Source organism: Grammomys surdaster, unplaced genomic scaffold, assembly GCF_004785775.1.
Source record: "Grammomys surdaster isolate TR1022 unplaced genomic scaffold, NIH_TR_1.0 165, whole genome shotgun sequence".
NCBI lineage: Eukaryota > Metazoa > Chordata > Mammalia > Rodentia > Muridae > Grammomys > Grammomys surdaster.
Genome location: NW_021604613.1, coordinates 2,186,501 through 2,212,858, shown reverse-complemented (window position 1 = coordinate 2,212,858; position 26,358 = coordinate 2,186,501). Strand labels below are relative to the sequence as shown.

The 26,358-nt window shown below is 38.6% G+C and overlaps 1 protein-coding gene across 1 annotated transcript; it reads left to right on the top strand.

The window, feature by feature from the left end:
- Positions 1-13,637: 13,637 nt before the first annotated feature.
- Positions 13,638-20,099, top strand: Mstn (myostatin). The gene is made up of 3 exons (XM_028765786.1): positions 13,638-14,128; positions 15,881-16,254; positions 18,266-20,099. Exons 1-3 carry the CDS (start codon positions 13,753-13,755, stop codon positions 18,644-18,646), a joined length of 1,131 nt encoding a protein of 376 aa, XP_028621619.1. The 5' UTR covers positions 13,638-13,752; the 3' UTR covers positions 18,647-20,099.
- The last annotated feature ends 6,259 nt before the right edge of the window (positions 20,100-26,358 follow it).

The following is a 26,358-nucleotide window of genomic DNA, read 5'->3' as shown; positions in this document are numbered from 1 at the left end:
ATTATAACATCTTAAAAGGTTTTTACATTCATTAACACTAGTCTACTTTACTTACCGGTATTTGCTTACTTACGTTGAAATATCTGTTATCATATCTATTAGTAGAAAGTTAAAATGTTTTAAAACTATTAATATTTTAATTGAAGACTACTTTGCATTTATAGAATAAAGAAAATGGCATTTCTCCAATGTTGATTCTTCCTATCAAGAAAAATTGTATGACTTTTCATACAGAGCTTGAATTTTCATATTTTTCTTCAAATGCAGGCATCTGAAGGAGGAGGAGAAATGGGGAGCATCATAAATTAAAAGCCAGCCTATGTTTTTCAAAGAAGAAGAAGAACAACAAAACCACAAAACTAAACCAACAAAAACAAAAATAAAACAAAGCAAACCTCTCTTCCTATAGGGAAGTAGTCTTTTACCCCGCTGAGCACATGACCCCTTACGTTACAAAGGTAGACGTCCTGGCCATCTCTAAGGATGCCTGCATTTGAAGAAAAATATGAAAATTCAAGCTCTGAATGAAAAGTGGTCTTGGATGGAGCAAAGGCACCTCACATTTTATGAAACGCTTAACCTCAGGCAGGGTTCAAATGTCCCAGAGAGCCTGCATACATTCCAGATGAACTCCTTGAACAGCCAGTTCGGTTTTTAGTTTTGACTATTTTTTGAAATGGCATCTTTTTCTTCATTACATTTTCTAGTTAATCACATTTTGCAAAAATAAAGTCCCTTATTTCTGAGTGCATTGATTCCGTCACATCCCATCGTGCTTTGCTTTGTGCTTGGTGCCCGCTCACTCGTCTGCTGGTTCCAAGCATGCAATTACATCATCTGCAGAAAAAGCAAACTTGCCTTTTCTTTTCCTCCATTTCTGACTTTTATTTTGTTATTTATGGCTCTTCTTAATGCTCCCATAGAAGTAAATACTATTTTTTGTCTGAGGACATTTTTAGCGTCCTTCTAACTTGAATGAGAAGGCCTATGCTGTATCGTTAAATTCGATAGTCGTATGCTGTGTCAAGAAAGCACATTTAGTTTTGTTTATGAAAGGCTTTTTAAAAGTAATAAACAGTGCTAATTAGAGGACTCTTATGTAAATTATGGCAAATATACCACAGAAATCCATTACGATGATTAATGTTTCTCCTTCCCTTTCACTTTCTAATAAGTTATAAGCTATTAATAGGTTTTGAGTCCCTAATCGTATTAATATAACTGGAATGAGTAATCTACTTAATTATGTAATTCTTTATATGTTGCAGAGATCTAGCTGTTAAAATTTAAGCATCCAAATTAACATTCCTTTTTGCTTTGGTATAAATTTTCTATATTCATGTTTATTCTTTAATTTGGCTTTCATTTAATTTATAAATCACTAGCTCTTCCCATGTTTCAGAGAGGTGGGGGTGCAGCTCAATGAAATAAATAGAGGAGAGTGTGTGAATAAACGAATAAATAAAAGGAAATCTCTTTTTTGGATTTTTGGTCATTAGGGTCATCAGTTTTCATGAGATAATAAAATTCATAGGAGGACCTGGAAAGCCCTTAAAGTTGGAGAGGAGGCCGAGGCCTGCACCTGCCTGGCACAGTGTCTCAGTGAGTTTTGCTCCTGTGTGAGAGGCCCTGAGACAGAGGTGCCAAGAGCTGGACACAAGCAGCCCCAGAGGACACTGTGGTAGCAGCTCCCTTTGCTGACTCCCAGAGATTGCATTCTGTATGAAGCAAACTCTTTTTGCAGAAAATAACTTTCACTCTTGGGAAATCTCATTTCTGAATAATAATCAGTATTTTTCCAACCTCACCGATACCACAACAATGCTGTTTTAAATCTCCGCTTCTGTAATTTTCAGAGGGCTTTACTACATGAAAGTATCTTAGGGTTCTTAGTAAGTTTTTTGTAATTTCACAGACACTGGAGGTGAGCAGTTTCATAAAAGATCAGAGTCTGAGATACATAGTAGCGAGAGGGACTAGACATTTGACAGTCTCCTGATAGGCAGAGGTATAGGCCAGGGGGCTATGGCTGGCAAACAGAGATGATGGGCTTCCAAGGGGGCTGCTTTCTTCCTCACCCTCCTGACCTGAGACTTGAAATGAAGTCCTCCTGGGCTTTTCTCTGTGGCCCAATATGGTCAAGGCAGGTGGTTACACAACAGGTGTGGGCCAAGTAGCCATCTTGTCTTTCCTCAGATCTGACTAACTCTAACTTAGGAGAGGAAGAGCCTTCAGAGACTTAAAAATCCCTAGCCCTCAAGGAGAAGCTGAATTTTGTCTCTCCTAAACCCTCTCTGCGTGGTGGAAGATCTTTTCTCTATGAGTCTGCTGTGTGTTTCCTCACCCCTGATAAAGGCCTTTCTTCAAATGCTGGTCCAGCCTGCTAGTTTTCTGTGTTCACAATTTGTTAGTTGTTAACTGCAATTCTAGAGATATATCCCCCCTCTCTTTTAATTCTTTAACTAGCAGAGAAAATGAACCCAATCCAGACCCCAAGTCAGTAACAGAAGCTACCCTGCAGAAGACTGAAGGTAGCAATGCAAGGAGCCTAAAGATTAATGCTAGTACCAGTACCAGACAACAGGAGGGGACATTACTGCTCTTCTTATTTAGTGAGGAAAGGGTTTTAGACTCAGGATGCCCAAAAGGCCAGTGGTAAGGAAATAACACCAGTGATCCAACGATCAACGTGTATCAATGGAACATTTTTTTTTAAATAAGTAAGGACTGATTTAGTCTGCATTCTGCTAAACAGAACTTTGAACTACCATGTGGGACAACTAAACGTATTTGAATGTCTTTTCACTCTGAAGCACTGGCTTCTAGATACTTTCCATTGTGGCCAAAAGAAGAAACACAGCTTTTCTTGTGCACTGAGTAGAAATCTCACACTGTATATGTCTTTAGACTGGGTGTGTGCCTTCGTGGTTCACTCTGCTCAGCATTTCAAGACAGTTACATGTAGCCCAGGTTCACCTCAACTTTCTATGCAGCTGGGGATGAAGCTGAACCCCCAGTGCTTCTGTCTCCTCCTTCTAAGTGCTAGGAGTACAGTGTGTGCCACCATACCTGACCCCAACACTCTAAGTTGTCCGCCCTTGACAGAGTGAAAGTAATCAGTATGAGAATACAGATTGCAGAGATCCACGGTTTCCTTTGCTTTGTCTTTTCTAGAAACTCTACTGAAGTAGAAACTTCTGGTTTCTTTGGAAAGTCAGTTATGTCAAGTGATGGTTTGCTGAGGCACACAGGTGAAAGGATGTTTCGCTATAGCAAACATGTGAAAGGATGCATTATGTTCAGAATGAATATAAATATAACTCCACAGACAGTGGGAGATTAAGCATTAGTTTGCTTTGTTCCACCTTGCTATTTTTTGCTAACAACATGCACTTATTAGTTCTCCTTATATTGTGTTGTTGAACTCTGCTTGTGGTGACACCTTTTCTTGCTGCTTCAACAGCCTCAAGCTGGTTGGCAAGCCTTGTGGTTTCTTCTGGATTGAATGGCCCTTGCTGGTTTGTGTGTGATGTCTGCCAGGAGGACTGGTCAACTGCTGATTTGTATTTGGTGTTTGCTACTGGACTGAACTGTTGATATCCTGACAACATGATTGGACTTGCCCCAAAAGAACTATTTCTAAACAAGTCTACTTCCCACATGTTCTAATAACTTTTCCACTACCTCTGGTGGGTGATGGGCTAGAGGAGAGATTGAACCCTTATTAAAGTAGGTTGGAAAAAAAATTATGTCTACACTCTACATATATTAATTTCAGACAGATTTTCAAATTTATTTGCATAATACTTTTGTCTTTTAAATCTTTTATTTTTCACAGTGTCTTTACATAATTTCTCTTTCCTAATTTAGAATTTTTTTCTTCTTTATAGTGGTTAATTAAGCAAGGAGTTCTGGTCTATGAGAAACACCACAGGTTTTTCTTATCAGGCCCATTACTCTTCTGTGTCTGACTTACTAGACAATTTTATCTCTTTTGTTTTAAGTTTAGTGTGTAATCTCCCCCATATTCTTAGATAGATCATAGACCCCTTTCACACTGTCTTCTCTGGATACACGTTTGATGCTAAGCTCTCTATTGACACAATGGCATTTTGTTCTATGGGTTTCAGTTTGTAACATTTTAATTATTCTTTCTGCATTTTGTGGAATCCATTTTGTTTTCTCTTTGTAGCAAAGATCTTATATTTTTAAGTAGCAGATGAAATACTAATTTCTGTTTTGTTCACTCACCCTTGCTTCACCATGCTGAATTTACAGACTATGATCTCAGCCTTTCTAATCTATGGATCCACCAAGGGGTTTTTATAGGTCAATATTTAGTTAACTTTAGTGAAGTACTTTTACAGGGTTTCTTTTCCATAACAAGGGTATATCAACAGCACTGACCTCATTCGTCAAATAGACTTCATCCTTGCTAACTTTACTGAAAAGAACCCTGTTGTTAGCCTTTTTTTTGTTTTAATTTTTACTTGTAGTGTTGCAGTTTTTCTTATTTATGTTTTGACATGAAATTCTTGACAGTATTAGAGAAGCACATAGCCCCTGTAGATTGTTTCCTCTTGTAGCAATATGTCTTCCTATGTCTTGCTTTGTAGCATTTGTCTCAAGTTGAATTCTGTCTGTAACTAATGCCAGGACCACAGTTTTCTTTCTGTTATAATTTACCTGCTGTGTCCTTGTCACTTTTACTTCTGCTTTTCTGACCATCTTGATTTTATATTCCCCTTTTTGTATATCACATGTGCCAATCTCACATGCTACCAAAATTTAACTTACGAACTCTTCAGTGTTACAAAGATTTATAATACAGCCAAATACTAACAACAGAGTGGTAATGACTACTGATAGCATTATTACATAGTGACAGTTTGGTATTTAATGTTTATGGAGGTCCTACTCTATGCCAGGCACTGCATTGTCATCTCATTTAGCCTTCACAACTTTGTTGATATTTCCATTTTGCAGATGTGAAACTAATGTTTAGCAACTTTGTCCCATGTCAGAGAATTTTAATAGGCTGCCTGGACAAAAGTCATTATCGTTGGGGTTCGAATTGGGAGGCTTTATAATCCAGTTTCCAATCTTTTTGTTTTTCACTGCCCACTCCCAAATCTTACCAACCACAGCTAAGAAATTTGGCATGCTGCAGTTCTCAAAGTTCCCAGCAGAGGGTAGAATGTCCACGTAAAATCTATATGCTAGTAACAATTGTAACCTTAATTCAGAATTCTCTATATATGTTAAAGCTAGATGAAATGCCCTACAGTGGGAAGAGGGAACTTGTAGAGTCCACCTCCAGTAGAAAGACAGGGCATCAAGTGGAGGGATGGGGTTGCCATCCCACAGTCAAAAACTCTGACCCAGAATTGGTCCTGTCTGAAAAAGCTGCAGGAAAAAAAAATTGAGAAGAGACTGAGGAAAAGGAGATTCAGTGGCAAGCCCAAATTGGGATCCAGCTCAGGGGGAGGCTCCAAGGCCTGACACTATTACTGATGCTATAGTGTGCTTACAAACACACCTAGCATGGCTGTCCTTTGAAAGGCCCAACAAGCAGTTGGAAGAGTCAGATGCAGATATTTGCACCCACCCAATGGGCAGAAGCTGGTGATGCCTGTGATAGAATTAGGGAAAAGCTGGAAGAAGCTGAGGAGCTGTAGGAGGACCAGCAGTCTCAGTTAACCTGCTCCTCAGGATCTCTCAGACACTGAGCCATCAACCAGACAGCATACACCAGCTGATACGAGGCCCCCAACACATATATAATCAGAGGACTGCCGGGTCTGGACTCAGTCAGGGAAGATGCACCTAACCCTCAAGAGACTTGGGGACCCAGGGAGTGGGGAGGTCTGATGAGGTGAGAGTGGGGGTGGGAGCATCCTCTTGGAGACTGGGTGGGGAGGAGGTGTGGGATGTGGAACAGTAGAAGGGTGGACCGGGAGGGAGATAAATTCTGAACTGTAAAAAAAGATTAAATAACAATAATAATAACAATAACAACAACAACAACAATGATAATAATAATAGAAACAATGGCTGTCCCCTGGGTGGGGCGAGAAAATCAAAGAGAGCTCTTTCAGGTTAAAATTATTAAAATGACAGGTACACTAATCTTAAGTTTTAATACTGTTATAACTGCAATTTTAAATATTGAAAAATGAGCTTATTGTGATGTTCTATAATACAAAGGCTGACTTTCCCTCACCTCAGTATCTGAGCAAATGGGCTTCCAAAGTATCTTTGGTCAGTAGATCCTAATTGCCACATCAAGCCATTGGGTCTTAATTAAAGCCTTGACCTGTGTCCAGGAACTTCCTGTGTCATTAACCTGGGAAATTGAGCATTGACATCACTCACTAATTCTAGAATATCTAAAAATCTTAACAGAAGGAAGTGCTTGGCAGAAATTTGAGGGAGCAGGTAGAACAAGAGGAGGTGTATGGGAAGAATTGGAGGGGATAGATGGGAAAGAGGTAGATCACGTAATTATGCTTTAGTTTAAAAATAAAATATTTAAAAACACTTATTTGTAGAAACATATTCTGTTATTATGTCAGTGGGATCAAATGTTTCTAAGAATAAAACTTAAAGACTCAGAAGTATTATCAAGAGTTAATCTTTAATAAGAGTAAGGGCCAAGATAGGAAAATTAATGTATGTCTTCACCAAATCCATCTTTGTCAGCTGCTCTCTATACCATGTGTTTGTTCTAAAGCAAATCAGGGCATCACTGAGCAAACTGGTCATCAAATACAATAAAAACAAACTTAGGATACTCAGTTTTTCATTTACAGAGTTTTCAAGTTTATCTTTATTTAGTTTCAGACAGAAAATGTACAGCTTCCGGGGTAAATTCAAGCTTTCCTGACCCAGGGAAGTCCGGGGAAGTAGGGAACGGTCATGTAGAGATGACAGCAACAAGAGGGCCATGCAAGCTTGAGGTCAGATAAATGCTGGTCTCACTGATGGGAGGCAAGTTCAAATATTCCTGCATGCCATCTCATACCCTGCAAGTCATATAAACCAAAATTTTAAGTCCAGTAAAAAAGGCTAAATAAATGAGCCATAGATTTTAGTCATACACAAGTCTTGACCTCAGGACAAAGATGTTAGAGGGTTTGACAGGATTAGGACACTCTTTGGCTTGACCTGAGGACAAAGATGTTAGAGGGTTTGACAGGATTAGGACACGCTTTGGAAGCTGGTTGAAGTGTCACATGCTGTGATCCAAGCAGTGGAGCAGTGGAGACAGAACGTGTTAGAGCCCAGTCTGGATTGCAGTATAAGCTGTAGTCCAACTTAGTTTGAATAATAAGACTATTTTTTTTCAAAGAAATATTACTTGAGCCACCCATTTAGGCTTGAACAATGTCGATGTGCTTTTTAAGGTGGAAAGAGGGCATTGTAAATAGTGTGCAAAAAACACTTTCTCTGGCATCAGATGGCACTGGATGTCAGCTTGAGGACAGTCAAAGTAGACAATGAAGGGCCAGGCATTAAGTCGTTATGTAGCCAATCAAGAATATACTTAGCAATCTAAATTGGATGAAATTACTTATGGAACTTACTGGAGGACAAGAGGGGAAAGGAGAGGAAAGAGGAGAACTAATTTGGAAAAACAAATTGGCAGCTGGTTCATTTCTGCTTGGTTCATTTCTTCTCAGTCTCCTAGGCTTAAGCCCTAAGTTTGGAATGAGAGTGCTCCTTCCTGCTGGCATGAGGAGATATTAGGGAGGAAAAGATCACTGAAAAATGCAATACTTTATTGAAAAGAGACAAACTACCTCAGGCAATCAGTTCATAGTTTGAAATAAATATATACGTGCAGGTTAGGGGATTGGCCGTCTTAACTCAGAGCCACAGCCAGCAGGGCAACTGCTGGATGTATGAACCACAGCTAAGGAAAATCATGAACAACTGATATCATTTGGGAAATTGAGAGGTCTCTACTATTTAAGAAGGTATTTGCTCATCCACTCATTCATTAATCAATAAGCACTACACTGCTCACTTAATTATACGTCAGGTACTAGGCTAAAAGAGAGCAAAACCCCTTTACTTACTGAGCCCCCAATGTACTCGGGAAACAAAGACAAGTCAGGAAAGAAACAGACATAGGAGACTTTGCCTGAAGGGGCACAGTCCACAATGCAGCACTGTCTTTGAGCCTAGTCTTTTTTCTTCTTCTAAGTGGTGAAAGGGATGGATTTGTCATCTCTGTGGCGAAGCACTGCACAGGAGGGTCCTTTTCTTTTAGTGTATATTGGTTGTACAAAGTAATGGATTTACCCCCCCACACACACACACCATACTCACCCTTTCTTGGCCTTCATTTGAATCCTGAATCCTCCTGAACAGCTCTCAAGTGCCCCTCTCCACTCTTTACTCACTTCAGAGTGACCAATAGACCAGCCACAGGAAATCTTATAAAACTACCCAGTCTTCCTGCCAGAGTCCACTAGATTGCCTACCCATTTGTTGTTGGCAATTCTATCACCTGTTTCAGCCATACAATCAAATAACTATAGTGTCTAAAGAGAGCCACATTTGATAAGAAATAGCCAAGGATTTGGGGAGAAGTAGCTGATGGGAATGGATTCAATTCCAATAGCATAAACTTTAGGGCTCTGTGCTCTAGCGTAGTCTAGGCAACTCTAGGTGGTTCTGAAAGTGTGTCCAAAGAGCCCATGGTTAAAAACCACACTCACAGAAATTTTAACGTCATTTTCTCTTTCCCCATTATTATTTCTTCTTTATACAATGGAATTCTCCAGAGGATCCATGTCTCAAGATAATGCTGTTTTCACAGTGGAAAGAGGACTTCGGAGGTGGGAGAAGAAGAAGAAATAAGATAGGGAAGGGCTATAGTGGGCCATATGTGATGAAAGTGTATTGAGATAGGAAGTTGTCGTGAAACCTATTACTTCATACAACTAACACACAACAGTTAAAAAAAATAGAGGGTGCTAAGGAGATGGGACACTGGTTCAGAGCACTTACAGACCTTGCAAAGGACACAGGTTCAGTTCCAAGCACCCACAGCAGGCAGCTCATCACCACCTATAATCCAGTTTCAGGGACTCTAACACCCTCTGACCTCAGTATTGCATGCACATAATGTATATAAACACATTGTCCTCTTCCTCTCTCTCTCTCCCTCTCCATTTTTGTACCCTTCCCCTCCCTCTCCCCCTCTCTCTTTCACACACACACACAAACACATATCTACAAAATGACTATAAATGACTATTATAAAAATTTTAAAAATTGATGCATTGTGTGTCTGCTTATGCCTCTACACTAAGATTTTCGAGTTTTGACTGACATTACGTATTGACTGAGGCTGGAGAGGTGACTCAGAGGTTAGGAGCAGTGGTCTTTGTTCCAGAGAACCTGGGTTCTATTCTCAGTATATACATGACAGCTTACAACCGTCTGCAGCTCCAGTTCCAGAAAATCTGACACCCTCACACAGGCATATGTACAGGCAAAACACCAATGCACATAAAATAAAAATAAATAAAAAATATTGATCAATATGATTTGTTCGTACAAGAGATTTGTGGGAACTGTAATAATTTTAAGGGTGTAAATACACTGAAAGCGAAAAGTTTTAATGATCTGTAACCTAGGGGATAAATCTTAGTTGAAATGACATTCACACCTACTCAAATTTTATATGAAAAAAACTAGACCACAAGGCTCATAAAAAGTGACTGTATTTGGTTCAGTGTTTTATTTTCATAATCAAACATTAGAGCCAAGGACATCGTAGGCATTCAAGTATTTCATAAAATGATGAATCCATGTATTGAAAGGACATCGTAGGCATTCAAGTATTTCATAAAATGATGAATCCATGTATTGAAAGTTGCATTCATAAACAGAGGCTTTGCTAATTGATTTATTTGAGATTACGTGAAGTGCCAGTTGCAAACGTGAAGCCCCTGTCTCCTATTCCTTTCATACCCTAATTCAACATTCTTGATTAATTTTTGTCTTGTAACCTATGAAGAGCATTGGTAATCAGCTGTTTTCAATGTGAGGGTCACACTTTCTTCTTCTGTGAGCCCTCTGAGCACTCTGCAGGTCTTGTTTTGGCAGTAAGATGATCACCATAGAGCACTACTAAATAGTATCTGAAGGAAATGGTGAGTGAGAAGATAAACTGTAACCTGCTGGGTGTTTTCCCAGAATAGTTGAATTCTTCATGAAGCATTCTAATCCAAATTCTTAACCTCCTCTCCTTCTATTTTTAGACCTCATCATTAAAGTTCTTGCAGGTTAGTAGTTCCCAGAATCTGGAAAAAATAAAATCATAAATTCTTTTGGTAAATATATTTTATACTCTCCCATATGTCATGAGACAATCTGTGGTATTTTGAATAGAGATTAGAAAATATGTTTGCCATCTCACTAATGAGTACAAAAATACCAGCCCACAATAGCCCACCAATACAAAGACTAATTAATGTAAGCGCTGTCGACCATGGATTGCTTCTCACCTTCTGACCCCATGAGAGACTCTTTTCAAAGATGGTGACTAACACAAAGCCAACAACCTGGAAGACCAAGTGTTCCTGGGCAAGTGGAAGAAATTTTCTCTTCACTTATCCCAAAGTTATTACAGCTTGACTCCATAATGAGAGCTGCCTTCATTCTCGGGCTACAGTAAGGAGTCCCCTGTGTCACTTGGCCTTGGGAAGCTGGCAATTGTCACCACTAGAAAAGGAACAGTTGTTCTTGAAACTGACTAGATATTTCTTAACCCATACACTAAGGAGTGAGTGAAGAAAGTTTGATTAGGTGCAGTCCGTGATGACCATTAAAGGTCTGGAAAGACATTGCCAGCACTGAATTCATGAATGCTGATGGCTGTGCGAAGTGAGAGAGAACATGCAGGGTGAAGTGGGTCATGCATGCTTACTGCTCATCTTCTGATGCATGGACTGCCGTGTGTGTGTGTGTGTGTGTGTGTGTGTGTGTGTTTCTGTGGAAGGGTGCCACACTCAACTGACTGTGTTCATTCCTTACCACTGATGTCAGGACAGAAGCTACAGGCTCAGGCCTGAATAGCTTATCTAATGCATCTGTTTTCCCCTGAGGAATGTTTTCCTTCCATGGGACGTATCACAGCACTCTAAAATATGGTTGTAAATTATAATGCAAAAGTTGTTGGTGCTTTAAACCTTTTTTTAAGTCCTAAGTAACATGGAGTTCTATGTACTGAAAATATTGCTCAATCCCTATCCCATCTTCTGGATGTTTTTCTCTCTCAGACTGCATGTCTGTAAATATTAAGCATTAAGTACACACACCCTGATCCCAGCAAGCTCCATTCTGCGTTCCTCAAGCCTCTGTGCTTAAAGAAGCTGCCTTGGCGTTTCAGTGCTATTATCAGAAAGCAGCAGACAGCAAGGGCAGTTAAAAGCACAAGAAAGTACACAACATGGTAATAAATAGGCAAGATAAAAGAAAACAAACAAACAATCAAACAAATAAAGGGCATTTGTTCATAGAGTCAGAGATGAATGAATGGCTCAGCCCTTGCCCTGCCCTGCTCAGAATCAGTGCAGAATCTGTGTAGCTGGCAAAAGCCTCTGTTATTGTTATTACTATTTTGCTGCTCTATGAATGGCAATCTGAAACATGTAGGTGAGCTCATTTCCTAGGCCTAGTGAGATATCCCGCAGAATGCTAATCCCTTGCCTTAATCTGAAGCATTTGAGGATAATTTGAAGTAAAAGGCTTGAAACAAGGAGCCCTCCTGCTTCAGGTATTAATGACCTACGAAAGTGACTACATTCAGCTATTTATATTGCTAAATTATGTGCCTCAAACCCCTATGAGAAACTAAAGATAAGAGAAATGAATTACTGTGTCATCTTTGTCATAGACGTAGAAGAGGCAACATTGAGATTTGAACTCAGGTTTATTTGATTCTCCAGTCTGAGCTCACAACAGCAGTACAGTTAAAAAAAACGGATCAATTTACGCTGAAGTGTATAGCAGCATGTGTTATGATAATTATAACATCACAAAGAATTCTATGCAGAAAAATGAATTTTCCAGACAAATCTGACTTTTTAAGCTTGCTCTAATATTGTCTTGTACAAAGAGGACCCAAACATCTCAGGGCATCTGGTTTGTGTCTGGTTTTCCTTAATCTTTAATGATGGACAAATCCAGTACATTATGGAAGCCCACTTCTTTTTCCTCAAGAGATATAGATGGCTCTTAAGAATTTGATGAAAATGCATTAACTTTTCAAGGTACTGAGTTACATTTTAGTGCACTGAGGCAGCAAATTGGGTATACACTGTGCAGGAAAGGTGGTGACCTAAAAATAAATATTTGATACAAGTCACCATATTCTCTTGGGGTGAGGAGAGTAATGGATTAAAATTCTAAAGACTCCTTAGCTTCCCAAAAAGGAGGAGGAACTCTGTGGCCTGGAAGTATTCTCTGTCCCTGCTGCTACATTTGTTCAGCTCTTTAAGAGTCCACCCCATTCCATCTTGTGGCTCCTAAAGCCAAGGGTGAAAGTTTGATCCCTGCAGAGGCCACTTAAATTCAGAGAACAAAAAGCACCATTCTCTGCCCCAGACTCTACCCCAGATCCCTGCCAGGTGTCTGCCCTCTGGTCAAAATGAGACACTGGCAAAGGGGTGCGAACCTATGACAGTACTGGAACACAGCAAAGGGTACCCCCCACATGCGACTTTCTCTTTGTGTGCTCACAGGATCTCACATCATTCACAGAGAACACAGATTGCACTTTACTTTCAGCCCTGGAAGTCTGAGTCAAACTGAAATAATGCTCCAGTGCCACTTACAAAAATCCTTTATCTACTTGTCCTACGTACAGAGACTGGCCTCCTAGCTGACACTATCCTGTTGGCAATAACAGCAAAGTAACACTGTCTTTAATCTGTATCTTTGTAGTAAAAAATAGCAATAGTAATAAGCTGAAATCAAGCACAATTTTCAAGTTAGTCAAAGACATTGAGCGATCAAAAGTAAGTCTATGTACACAGAAACATAACAGGACTGGTTTGTAATATGTACTAACAAATAAGCCATGAAAACAAGCTGCTCAAATTACTGATGCAACTTTTTAGCAAAGCCAGAAACTTAGCTTTCTTTAAATTAAATCAGCTCTTCTCAATTTTTACTTCTCTAATTACCCAGCATTTAATGCATGTTTTTACCTCAAATATTTGTTTTAATAACAAAATAGTACTTTAAGTCTTAAAGGATTAACATTTTCTATTTTAAACACAAAGTCTAAATTAAAATTTACTAACTTAAATGATAGCAGGAGTTTTACAGAGATTAATAAGCTCTAAGGACAGTTTATATTAGTACACAGACTTTAATTTACCAAATGTCACATATATCTTTCATGATTTGGGGATTTATTTCATTTATGAAGTAGTCAAATGAATCAGCTTGCCCTCGACTGTAACAAAATACTGCTTGGTGACTTGTGACAGACAGGGTTTTAACCTCTGACAGCGAGATTCATTGTGGAGCAGGAGCCAATCATAGATCCTGACGACACTTGTCTCCTCTAAGTTGGAATATAAAAAGCCACTTGGAATACAGTATACAGGACTCACTGGTGTGGCAGGGTGTCTCTCGGACGGTACATGCACTAATATTTCACTTGGCATTACTCAAAAGCAAAACGAAGAAATAAGAACAAGGAAAAAAGATTGTGCTGATTTTAAAATGATGCAAAAACTGCAAATGTATGTTTATATTTACCTGTTTATGCTGATTGCTGCTGGTCCAGTGGATCTAAATGAGGGCAGTGAGAGAGAAGAAAATGTGGAAAAAGAGGGGCTGTGTAATGCATGTGCATGGAGACAAAACACGAGGTACTCCAGAATAGAAGCCATAAAAATCCAAATCCTCAGTAAACTCCGCCTGGAAACAGCTCCCAACATCAGCAAAGATGCTATAAGACAACTTCTGCCCAGAGCACCTCCTCTCCGGGAACTGATCGATCAGTACGACGTCCAGAGGGATGACAGCAGTGACGGCTCTTTGGAAGATGACGATTATCACGCTACCACGGAAACAATCATTACCATGCCTACCGAGTGTAAGTAGCTGTTAGAGTATATCAACAGTTCTGCTGACTGCTGTCCTAGTGTTTATGAGAAACAGATCTATTTTCAGGCTTTTAACAAGCTGTTGGCTTATATGTAAGTAGGAGAGAAAGGAGATTTTTTTTTTCAAGATTTCCTGAGAAACATACCAACAATGAAATCTGTCTTACTTGTTTCTCTGTAGTGCCAAATAGCTCAAAGTTAACATGCTGGCTCAGCTTTAATAGTATTTAATTTTATGCAGAAAATGTAGACTGCTTGTGTGCTCAGAGCCTATCGGTATAAGGCAAGGACTGTGAGATTCTATAAGCAATGTTAAAACATGAAATTTACAATTCCATTTGTCTAAAAGTGTACTAGTTTCCCCCACTCCACTAACACTAAAGAAAGAAATCTGCTGGATGTTTACTTGAACACTGCTCTACAGTTAGAGTGCTTTCTGTTATTTAAAACTGTCAGTCACAGAGCTTTTATGCTCTTTACAAATTAGAATATTAAATTGTAAAAGCTATTGCACTGGAAAGTTAAAGAAGTTAAATAAATATTAAATGCATTAGCACGAGCCATGATGAAGCAGTGAAGCAAGCATAGCAAAATAATACTCAGGACCGAGTATCAGAAAATGCTCAGGAAATAAGAATTATAACTGGGAGGTCATGGAGTGAATGCTCTTGTTCTCAGTCATGGCACCGTGCTGAGAGCACCCTGGCTGTGTACTTCCAGGCAGGAACAGTGATCGATAACCTACTAAAAGATTTAATTCTTTATGAGGGGGAGGGGGAGCACTGTTACCTACAACTGCAGTGTTGCTTCTGGGAGATAATACATTTCAGGCAGTTCCTATCTGAGTTCTCTGAAAAGCAAGACAGGTAGCCTTAGAGAGCAGGCAGAACACGAAAGATTTCTGTGCCATGTGCCTGAGATCTTGCTTTAATACCATGCTTTAAACACTTAAAACCAGACATGACACGGTTTCAAATTAGCCCTTTACTAAGTAATTGGGTTACGATACAGCAAATAATTTTCATTTATGACTCTTGGATCAAACAGTTCAGGAGAAAGTCTCCCTTATTTATATGGGATTTAGAAAACCCCAAAGAAAAGCAATTGTTAATGCAGGACTTGCAGTGAGAGGCTGACCGTAAGGCCACTCCTTTCTGACTTGTGAGATAGCTTGAACATGACATCTGAGTTTTTTGCTAATTAGAGGCTTCATGTTGTTCCTTTGAATGGATCTTCCAGAGCCCAAGTGTCACAGATGTATTGTTTACCATTTCTGAGGTTGGTTAAATTGCTCCCTGTGTCTCAGGTAATTGAGGCCTGGGGGGGAGGGTTTCTTCCTCCAGACTGACTGGTACAGCTGCTCTGTGAGTGTAACTGCTCAGATTCCCAGAGAATTCTAAGTGGACTTTCCGGCACGGAGTCTCTTGGTCTCTAATCATCATCACTTGCAAATTTCGTGTGCGGTTCATTCTTTTGCAAAATATCCATTAGCCCATAGTTCTGTGGAAGGGGAGTAGAATCTTCATAAACAGGTGAAAATAGGGATGTTTTAAAAATTCTGAAAAGCTAGGGCAACCATTTTCTCTGACATTTCTTCTGAACCATGAATGAAGTTCCTCATAATATTTTATTTTAAAAGACCACATACGTACACACCACCCCAACAGCTGATGTTAAGGAGTGATTTTATTTGTGTTTTGGTGGGGCCTGATGTCAATCATTCTCTTCTTATTCCTTTGTAGCTGACTTCCTAATGCAAGTGGATGGAAAGCCCAAATGTTGCTTTTTCAAATTTAGTTCTAAAATACAGTACAACAAAGTAGTAAAAGCACAACTGTGGATATATCTAAGACCTGTCAAGACTCCTACAACAGTGTTTGTGCAAATCCTGAGACTCATCAAACCCATGAAAGACGGTACAAGGTATACCGGAATCCGATCTCTGAAACTTGACATGAGCCCAGGCACTGGCATTTGGCAGAGTATTGATGTGAAGACAGTGTTGCAAAATTGGCTCAAACAGCCTGAATCCAACTTAGGCATTGAAATCAAAGCTTTGGATGAGAATGGGCATGATCTTGCTGTAACCTTCCCAGGACCAGGGGAAGATGGGCTGGTAAGTGATAATTGAAAATTACATTCTAACAACTGTGTTACATTTTTATTCCTGATATGAATGATAATAGTGGAAACATAAATACTATTTTCGATGCTCATAAGCCAGACAAAATATCTTACTCCAAAGGTAGGTCTATACCCAAAACAGTAGATGCCAATCTCATGTCCCATGAGGTACCCCTTGATGCTTTTACTTAGCATGAAGACTGAAAAACAATTACATCATGTCCTTAATTCCATAAGGAGGTCCTTACTGGGAATTAGATGTAATGTCCTTTTCATTGTAAGACACATAACTATGCATAAACTATACAGTCTCTATGTAACTGCAGATTCTGGTTTCTACCCAACAAATTAAAACCTTTCCCTCCCATTTTATTTGTTTCTTTCCTATGTTTTGCATTGAAAAATGTTGGTTTCACATAAAGTAAAAAATATTAAAATTCTAATTAAAATACCCTTATATGTATACATTTGATTAAATATATTCTACTCAACATTTCTAATAAATATGTTCAGTACTTACAGAATGTTGAAGCCTATATATGTGTATATATACACACATGTATGTATATACATGTATATATGTGTGTGTATATATATAACTTTGTGAAATATTGCCAATAAAACTGTAATTTCTAACCAAGCTAACCTTTGCCTCCTAGCTTACCTCTGGACTCTTTAGTACATTTACACAGGACTTTACTTAGGCCAATTAATTAAATAGTGAGTCAGTGATATGACAAGATCTCATATATTATAAAAATTAATAAAAAATATGTAACCCTCCTTAAACCTGAGTTAGTTTTGTGTTACTTTTATTTACTTCCGCTTTCAAAAACTTAACGTGAACGTATTGTTATTCTCATCCACTGTCATAATTTACACCAAAATATTGTACTTGGAAATAATAAGCATGGTTACCTTTTTAGTCTTTTGATTGAATTTGGAAATATATAGTTTAGAAATCAGATCTGTTGTGAGTGAAACCTACTGTTTGAAGTGCAGTGATTTCCTAAATGATCTATTTTCTTTATATATGCTACTTAAACGCTACAGTCCACAAATGATGTTCTCTTTGACAATATAGTCTCACAGTAAAAGATAAAATTGCTATCAGCTATTCAAGAATATTCTTTTTCATAGATAGTATTTTAATTACCAAGGTTGCTAATGGGTTTTAATTATTTACAAGGTGGTTAATATGATATTCCTTAGAGTTTTCCCTCTAAAAGGAAATGGTCTTAAACGCACTGGGAGACTGAAGTTGTCGTAGTGCAAGCAAATTCTTCTCTCTTCCCTTCCTTCTTCTCCTTCTGCTGTGGTCCTGAGAATTGACATGGACCTTGACATGAGGGGCAAACCCTGTTCCATCAAGCTCCGTTCACACCCAGTTCACCACTTCTTAGGAGCCTCCTCTTTGCTCTTTTAAGGATTCTCCTTCAACACACTATACATATACCCACTGTTGTCATGCTAATTTCCCTCCTCCAATTGTAATCCCTATAGTGCTCAAAAAGAGATATTTTGATCTGACTTTAATACGTACATTTCTTCCATAAAAGACCTAGGGAAGAGAGACCAAAGGAGTACCCATCCCTCCAAGAGTCATTAGTCACCTGCAGCTGACACGCAACCAACAGTGATGGAAAGAGGATACTCAGGCCTCTCACTGTCCCGCCCACCTTCCTTCTCTTTCATCTTACACATATTTCCCAAGCATCTGTTCTGCTATTATGTGCTATTATGTCTGATAACAGTATGAAAAGAAACAAAACTCTAAAAGACACAAAGGGAATGACCACATGGAAATGTCTGATGCTGTGAGATTCTTTGGGGTCATGAAAGGACGATGAAGTCTAGTGTATATAAAAATTCCTTAATACTGCAGTTCTTTAAAAAAAAAAAGATGCTTTTTTTGTTTATTTATTTGTTTTCCTAATAATGATTTTTAAGGTAGGAAGGATTTCAGGCTCCATTAACACAATTGTTCGTTCCTTTTCACACAGAATCCCTTTTTAGAAGTCAAAGTAACAGACACACCCAAGAGGTCCCGGAGAGACTTTGGGCTTGACTGTGATGAGCACTCCACGGAATCGCGGTGCTGCCGCTACCCACTCACAGTTGATTTTGAAGCCTTTGGATGGGACTGGATTATCGCACCGAAAAGATATAAGGCCAATTACTGCTCTGGAGAGTGTGAATTTGTGTTTTTACAAAAATATCCGCATACTCATCTTGTGCACCAAGCAAACCCCAGAGGCTCAGCAGGCCCTTGCTGCACTCCGACAAAAATGTCTCCCATTAATATGCTATACTTTAATGGCAAAGAACAAATAATATATGGAAAAATTCCAGCCATGGTAGTAGACCGGTGTGGGTGCTCATGAGCTTCGCATTAGGTTCAAAATTTCCCAAATCATGGAAGGTCTTCCCCTCAATGTCGAAACTGTGAATTTATGTACCACGGGCTGTAGGCCTTGAGTATGCAATAGTAACTTAAGCACAAGCTACAGTGTATGAACTAAAAGAGAGAATAGATGCAATGGTTGGCATTTAACCATCAAAACAAACCATATTATAGGATGTTTTATGATTTCCAGAATTTTTGAACTAGGAGGAGATCAAATTACATTTATGTCCATATATGTATACCACAGCTCCAGTCTAGGCAAGGAAATGAGAGCACATTTTCTTGTGGTCTGCTGAGTTAAAGGGGTTACTATTAAAAAGTAAAGTCGTATTTCCTAACAGTTTCACTTGATATTTACAGAAAAAAAATATACATATAGCCTTTGTAAAGTGTAGGATTGTTATCATTTAAAAACATCATGTACACTTATATTTGTATTGTATACTTGGTAAGATAAAATTCCATAAAGTAGGAATGGGGCCTCACAGATACGTTTCCATTCCTATTATAATTGGACAGTCCACAGCAACGGTGCTAATGCAATGCTGAATGGCTCCCACCAGGCTTCTCGACTAGAACACTCTCTATAAAGTAAGATTCTTTCCCTTCCAGGTGTGTCTTCACACAGCGCTAAGTGTGCAATGCATCTTCTTTAAGGAAAGAAGAATCTTTTTTTCTAGAGGTCAACTTTCAATTCTTTAGCACAGTGGGGGTGACTGCTTTATCTTAAAAGGCAGTATTCATTTTGATCTAAATTTCAAAATCACTGTCTGCCTTTATCACATGGCAGTTTTGTGGTAAAATAATGGAAATGACTGGTTCTATCAATATTGTATAAAAGACTCTGAAACAATTGCATTTATATAATATGTATACAATATTGTTTTGTAAATAAGTGTCTCCTTTTATATTTACTTTGGTATATTTTTACACTAATGAAGTTTCAAATCATTAACATACAAAGACATGTCATGTATCACAGAAAGTGACTGCTTCTCTTTCAAAGGGAATTAGCAGATTCAACAGTGGTCTTAAAACACCGTACATTAAGGTTAGATGGTTATATTACAATCATTTTATATTTTTTTTACAATATCAACATTCACTTATGAATTCATGATGGCTGTATTTATGAATGTGAAGTTTCAGTGACTTCTGGTCATTGTGTTCAACTCTCAATACACCACTATTTAAAAAATTACAATATTACTAAACATACCAAAATTTATCTAAAGAAAAACAAATATGGCATCTCAATAACAGCTACTTTTATTTTATAATTTGACAATAAATACATTTCTGCATTTATTCAGATTTATAAATTGGAATTTTGTTAATCAAAAGTGTTGTACTCATAGCTAAATGAAATTATTTCTTACATAAAATGTGTAGAAACTATAAATTAAAGTGTTTTCACATTTTTGAAAGGCATCAGTTTTATGTTGTAATGATTAATTGTGAGTTTTTAAATTTTTACTTTATTGTAAGTTTGTACCAAAAAAAGCTAGTTCAAAAGTTTGATTTAGGAACTCTGAGTTCTGAGTGAAATTCCTAATGAATTTGCTTTATATATACAAAAGCAAAGGCTAGTGTCTTCTGTTCCATTTCTCTCTACCTTGACCTAAAATCTATTTATTTCATAGGTTCAATTTCAACTGCATTGCAGTTGGCAGTGGTATACAGTCCTAGAGTTACGCCAAAGTGACAGGGACACAGGAAACCACAGTTCTTCCCTAACACTTAATGAGACTGGCACATTTTCCTGAGTTCTGGGGGCACCAATTTTCAAACTGAATAGCAAAGTGATTCTTAAATTACCAAGAAGTCCTTGTGTACCACCGAACAGGAGTATATCTAAGCCCTTCTGCATCATGGTGTAGGAGTGTATCTGAGCAATTTCTTCATTCTGCCTTCATCAGGTCAGGGATGTGGCCCTGTGGTAACTTAAGATTAATGGGGAGGTGACTAAAATTCTTTTTTGCTACTATTTCTGAGTGAATAATCAATAATTAGCACAAATACAATTTTAACAGCTTCTATTTGTATATTAATCATAAGAAATAGAAATATAACTTCCAACACATTATATTTGTTCTATCATTAATCCTAACAGCAATTATTAAAATTGTGACATGATAAAAATCTATTAAAAATAATCAAACATCTGTTTTTAAAATATAAGACATGATTACTACCAATTTAATAAGTAGGACATTAAACTTTAAGTGGTGATAGACAAGTCGTGGTTTGCCTGGAATGTGACAAAAGTTGAAATCTCATTTATATGGCCATTGATGTCTAAGATACATACTGCAAGACATCAAAGGAAATGTCACCCCTTTCATGCATCCTTGAATTGAGTTCAAGCAATGAAATTGGTACTGAATTTAGTTTATTTGTGTCTATATGGGGTTTGTGAAGTCTTTGGGAAAAGTACATTAGAATGGGTGGTTTGCAGCAAATTTATCTTTGTTGTCACTTAAAACTCTAAAAAGGTAGAAAATTGAAATATAATCTACTGCATTACATATCAAAATACTCCAGTCAGTAAGATACTCTCTGAAAAATGCAGGAAATTCTTGACTGTAGTATTTTTCCCTGTAAGGTTGCCCAGTTTATCTGACAGACATAGAATGTATATGTATCAATGATATGAAAAGGGCCAACACCAGGCCTAACGTTATACTCAGTGTTCTCAATACAGAAATGCATAGCTTGCAATGGAACAGACACACACTCTTCTCTTTGTTGTTCCCAGTTTTCTGTGGCTTATTAAAGTATAACCTCATTTGTAATAGAGTGAGTATTTAATTGCACTCACATCATATCTGCATTTGCCCTAAAAACTGACCTCAGTATACTTTCCTTGCATTAATTCTATGTCCACAAAAATAAACATAATAGCACCTATTAGAATATATAGTAGTCTCAGATATGCATCCTAAAGAGATTTATTGAAAGTTCTACTGTGAAAAGCAATTACCTGATTTGATTAATTTTAAAATTAACTTTGAACCAAAATTGTAAAAAATTAATTTACTAATTTACCCTTTTTTTTCCTAACCACTCAAGATTACCCTGTTCCAACTTTCCCTGCATGTTGTGTTTTTCCTAATGTCTTGTGAAAGGCCTTATTCACAACACAATTTAATTTCTCGGTTTTGGCTACAGTTCCTCCACAGCATTTTCCACATCTGCTCCCAGGGACATTAAGTCTGGCTAAGTAGCTAAATGTCTCTTGGCTCTGTTCTCAGGGAACTCTGGATTTGGGCATTACCTTCAACTAGCCAAAATAACATATGAACATAGGAAAATGTGACTACATGATGTCATCAGACTCTGACAATACTGTCACTGAATTAAGAAGATGGGGCTCAAACGGAAAACAGTAGTTTTCTGAGTAAGCTATAAAGGCCTTAGAGAAAAATCTGCGTTGATGGTAGAAACATTTAGAAGGTTACTGAGGCAACTGTCTGGCTCTGTGCTCCAAGAATATCCTCTTGAAAAGCTGTATACTTCTGCAGTACCTCAATAATAAAGTATGTGGCTACCTGCCCCTTAGGCAAAAGATAATACTGGGAAATCCCAGGCTATCTGGAGCTTGAACCTGGTCAGGTGTGTTAGCCTAGAAATGCTAACAAAGAAGTGTATCACCCAAACTCCTGCTTGCAGTTATGTGTTGGTCGCCAGTGAAATTGTTCCCAAGTCTAGAATATACCAGGAGCTGTGACTTGGAGTGAACAAACACTGAGCTCCAGAGTCAACATTCAAGATAAGTTGCACAGGGTAGCTAGCTCCATTTCCACTGACTCATAGGATATGATGCCTCCCTATCATCAAAGCAAACTACACCTAGCAAAAGGCTAATGGGAAGAAAAGTTCTGTTGCTGAAGGGTCAGAAAAGCTACCTCCATTACAGAAGTGTGTACACTGAACAGTCAGTTCTTGCCAGCCTGAGCAGAAGTTCGACCAAAATTTCTGGTCCTGGTCCAAACAAAACAAACCAGGGTCATTTCAGGGAAGGACTTGTGACAGAGACCAGAATTTGACCATATATAGTGACACAGCCTTATCTCGTTAGTGTGGTTGGAACTCATGTATCTTGTTCAACTTTGCAGAAATAAACTGCTCAAAGATAGTGTCTTTGGCAAGACATTGGAATGTGAGCTTACAGGAGAAATATTATTTCCATTTTCAAAATTAGCAGGTTGAGGCTCAAAAAGATTCATGACTAAAAGGTGACAATCAGTGACCAACTCCGGATGTGTATACATGATGGGCTGCATGTAAACACAACTGTAGCAGTACAATTTTGCAAACATGAACTCTCTTCTCAAATACCCAAATCTACAGAAGGCGTATGCTTATATATTTATTTATATATAAATCCTACCAGTGTCTGAAGCATCTTTCTTTCTAGAAAATTCTCAGCTGTGATCAGCTCATTAGAACTTTACATGAAAAGATGTCCATGAGCTACTTTTGGACTCAATCTATTTATCATACCTGTATATTCAGTAACTAAGCCTAAGCTGAAAGTCAAAAGGTAAACACTTGATACAGGTTTTTCTTTGTAGTTCTGATTAGACAAGGACTCCTCGGAATAATAACTTAGCAATCAACATTGTTAATTATCACTAATAATAAAAATAAAAATGATGTTGTTTTGCAAACAGATGCAGTAAAATGTAATGTTAATGTCTAATTCTATTTCTAAGGATGATTAGAAATGAAAATTCTATGCACTGTCTGTAAAAGGGGTAGCAATGAGATGATTCCTGAGTCGATGGTATCACACTGGATCCTTAACTCTCAACGGTTTCAAGGAAGATCTAAGAGGAGGTACTCCCAAAGGCAGACTGTCGGATGCGTAGCTTTAGTGTCTGCTAGGCTTAGCTGTGGTGGTAAAATGCAGGGATATTGTAGATGAACGTGACAGTTTGGTCATCAAGAGTAGATGCCAAAATGGATGGAACTGGAAATCTTTATGTTAAATTAAATGAGCCAGAATCGGAATATTTTTTTAAATGTGTGAGAACTGTATTTAGATTCCTGTGTGAAGTGACAGGAAACTGTAAATGTGGTCATAAAGAGAAAGAGATCTTAAGGTGAGGAAGACCTGACAGCAAAGCTGTAACGTGTGATATTTTGAAAAAGCCTCGGTGTGAGCCAACTATCTAATTGGTGAGGCGGCTCTGCTGAGCTCCCACTGCCATGTTCCACACTAGAAGCGGCCAGAGGCCAAGTGCTCTGCAGCTAGACCCATGAGACACCAGCGTGGTGGCCCCACAAAGCTCAGCTGAGCCCCTGATAATATCCGCCACACTCGTGGCATTCGGTAGAATGAAGACTATTAATACTTAAAGATTATCCAATAGATTTACATATTTGGAAATGCACAAATAACAAGATGCCCACACAAATTAGAATTTTTACCCAATATCTAACCTTTAGATATAATTGTTACCCAGAACTGCTTTCGACCCATCTGTCTTCCTCCATGATCGCTCGTCCTCTTCCCTCTTTCTCATCCTCTTCCCTCTCCTTCCCACTCTTCACTCCTCCCCAATTACCGAGTTTTACTGCAAACATGATGTACCAGAAAATTATCTTGCTGCAGAAAGCAGAAGAGCTTATCACTTGCAGATGAGCAATAGAAGCAGAAACCATGACCAGGGGATTCACGTGTTACTGGAGAATCGATATCCCATCTATGGGTTTAGTCTCATTAATAGAAAGCTTTTACAATGGAGTCAGCATATTGAGACAATATGCCTAGAGGTTAAAAGCAAAACCAACTGAGTCACACTGTAATTTTCAGGGACTTCCTAGAGGAGGGAGCAAACAAGCTCTGCAGTGGCTCTGGCCAAGAGCCACACAGCAAAAGGAAGGAGAACTTCAGAGAAAGTCCAGAGCCAGGGAAAGTGTGTCATACTGCAGATATGCCAATATTTAAAGGAAATAGAAGTACAGGAAAATGTTATGCTTTCTGAGTAACTTAGACAAGTGGGTAGGCCACATGGCAATGGAGCTTCAAGTAAGAGCATTGAGTGCAGGCAGTCTGGAAAGGAAACATGCATCGCCTCATTAAGAGGATAATTAATTTTCCCATCTCCTTCACCAGGCATTAAGTGAATCAACCTTTCTGATGGTTGTTTTCTTGAACAAAGGATTGATAGGCCCAGCTGATTTAACTCCTAAGGAAAAAAAAAACCAATAGCATGTAACTCTCTAGTCTTTGGAGCAGACAAAAATGCCATGTCTCCATCCAGGGCCAGAGGCATCCTATTATTTTGATCAGGACTTTGCCAGTAGTGGCAAAGCTGGCAACCCTTTCTAGTATTATCAGAGAAATGAGAGGAAGGGTCCAAGAGGCAGGGCCTCCACTCCCAATGGCCTCTAAGGCTCCTGTGACTTTCCTACCACAAGAATGGAGACCCTAAAATCATTTAGAAACTGGGCTGGAGTTAGAGAATAAATGCAACCCATCCCATCATGAGACTGCAGAAATCCAGTTTTAAAGGTACTCATCAGCCACCCTTGTATCTTCACTGGCAGTTCTGGCACAGCACCTCTAGGTAGGGGTGCTCATATGAGAAAGCAGAGCTAAAATCTGGCACTCCTGGCATCTGGCCAAGACCAAACCAAAAACATTCCCTGACTCTGGCCAAGGTCAAAATGGAACTTTTCATTTTCGGGTTTCTGTCCCTAAATGTATGTAGCACAGTTTTCTATTCTATTGTAGTCAAGGAGGATGTGGGAGAACAATAGAATGGGGATAAATTAAAACAAGGCATAACAACACATGCATGTGAAAATGCCTGGATGAACCCATTACCTGGATTCCAAACAGTAAGAAGTCAGAAAGAGCCAGAGAACTGTCTGGAAGGCTACAAGAGTCAGTCAACCTTGTTACTCCATATTCATCCAGAAATGTAGATGAGAGAGGAGGCAGGATTCCTGTGAGATACTAGTCAATCCCCCCAAACCCTCTAATTTATTTTTAATGGTGGCAAAATTAAGCAACAAAGTTTCCCAATCAATGGTTCTAAGTGTGACTATGAACAGTGTTACCTGCATTCCTATTGTGGTGGAACGAATCTCTAGAACTCTTTTACCTAAAGTCCTAATTGTCAGATTATTTTTATCAGCAGACTTGTAAGAGAATTTTAAAAGTAGTATGTGATCTATTTAAAAAAATAGCAAATCTCTATTTCATTAGCTAGTTTGAGATTTGAGCTCATTCTGGTAGAAGTGGGGTAGCAACGTGGATCCTAAGAGCTGTCAGTTAGCTCTGTCTTCAGCACAGTAAGCAGGAGCTGAGCTGTATTCCTTGCAAAGCCAACTATTTACATCTCCTTTCTACTGTTCTTGACTGGCCCATTACAAGCTAGAGGCAATCTTTCTATCTTGGCTATGGAACCTGTTCTTGAAATACATCCCATTCATTTGGGTAGTCTGCGTCTCCCTATCTGAAAGTTCCAATACTTGAAAATTTAGAAAGTGCAGCTGTTTTTCTGTGCACTCTGCACAGCATTTCTCCCCCAAGTTCCTGGCCTCAGGATGGCTTGGCTTTCTAGGATTATGACCAGCTTGTGGTACAAATGCAGGCTGTGTTTAAATTGAGTATTTTTCATGGGATTGTGTCCATCATTAAATCTGGTTAGCTATGGCAAATTCTATTCAGGT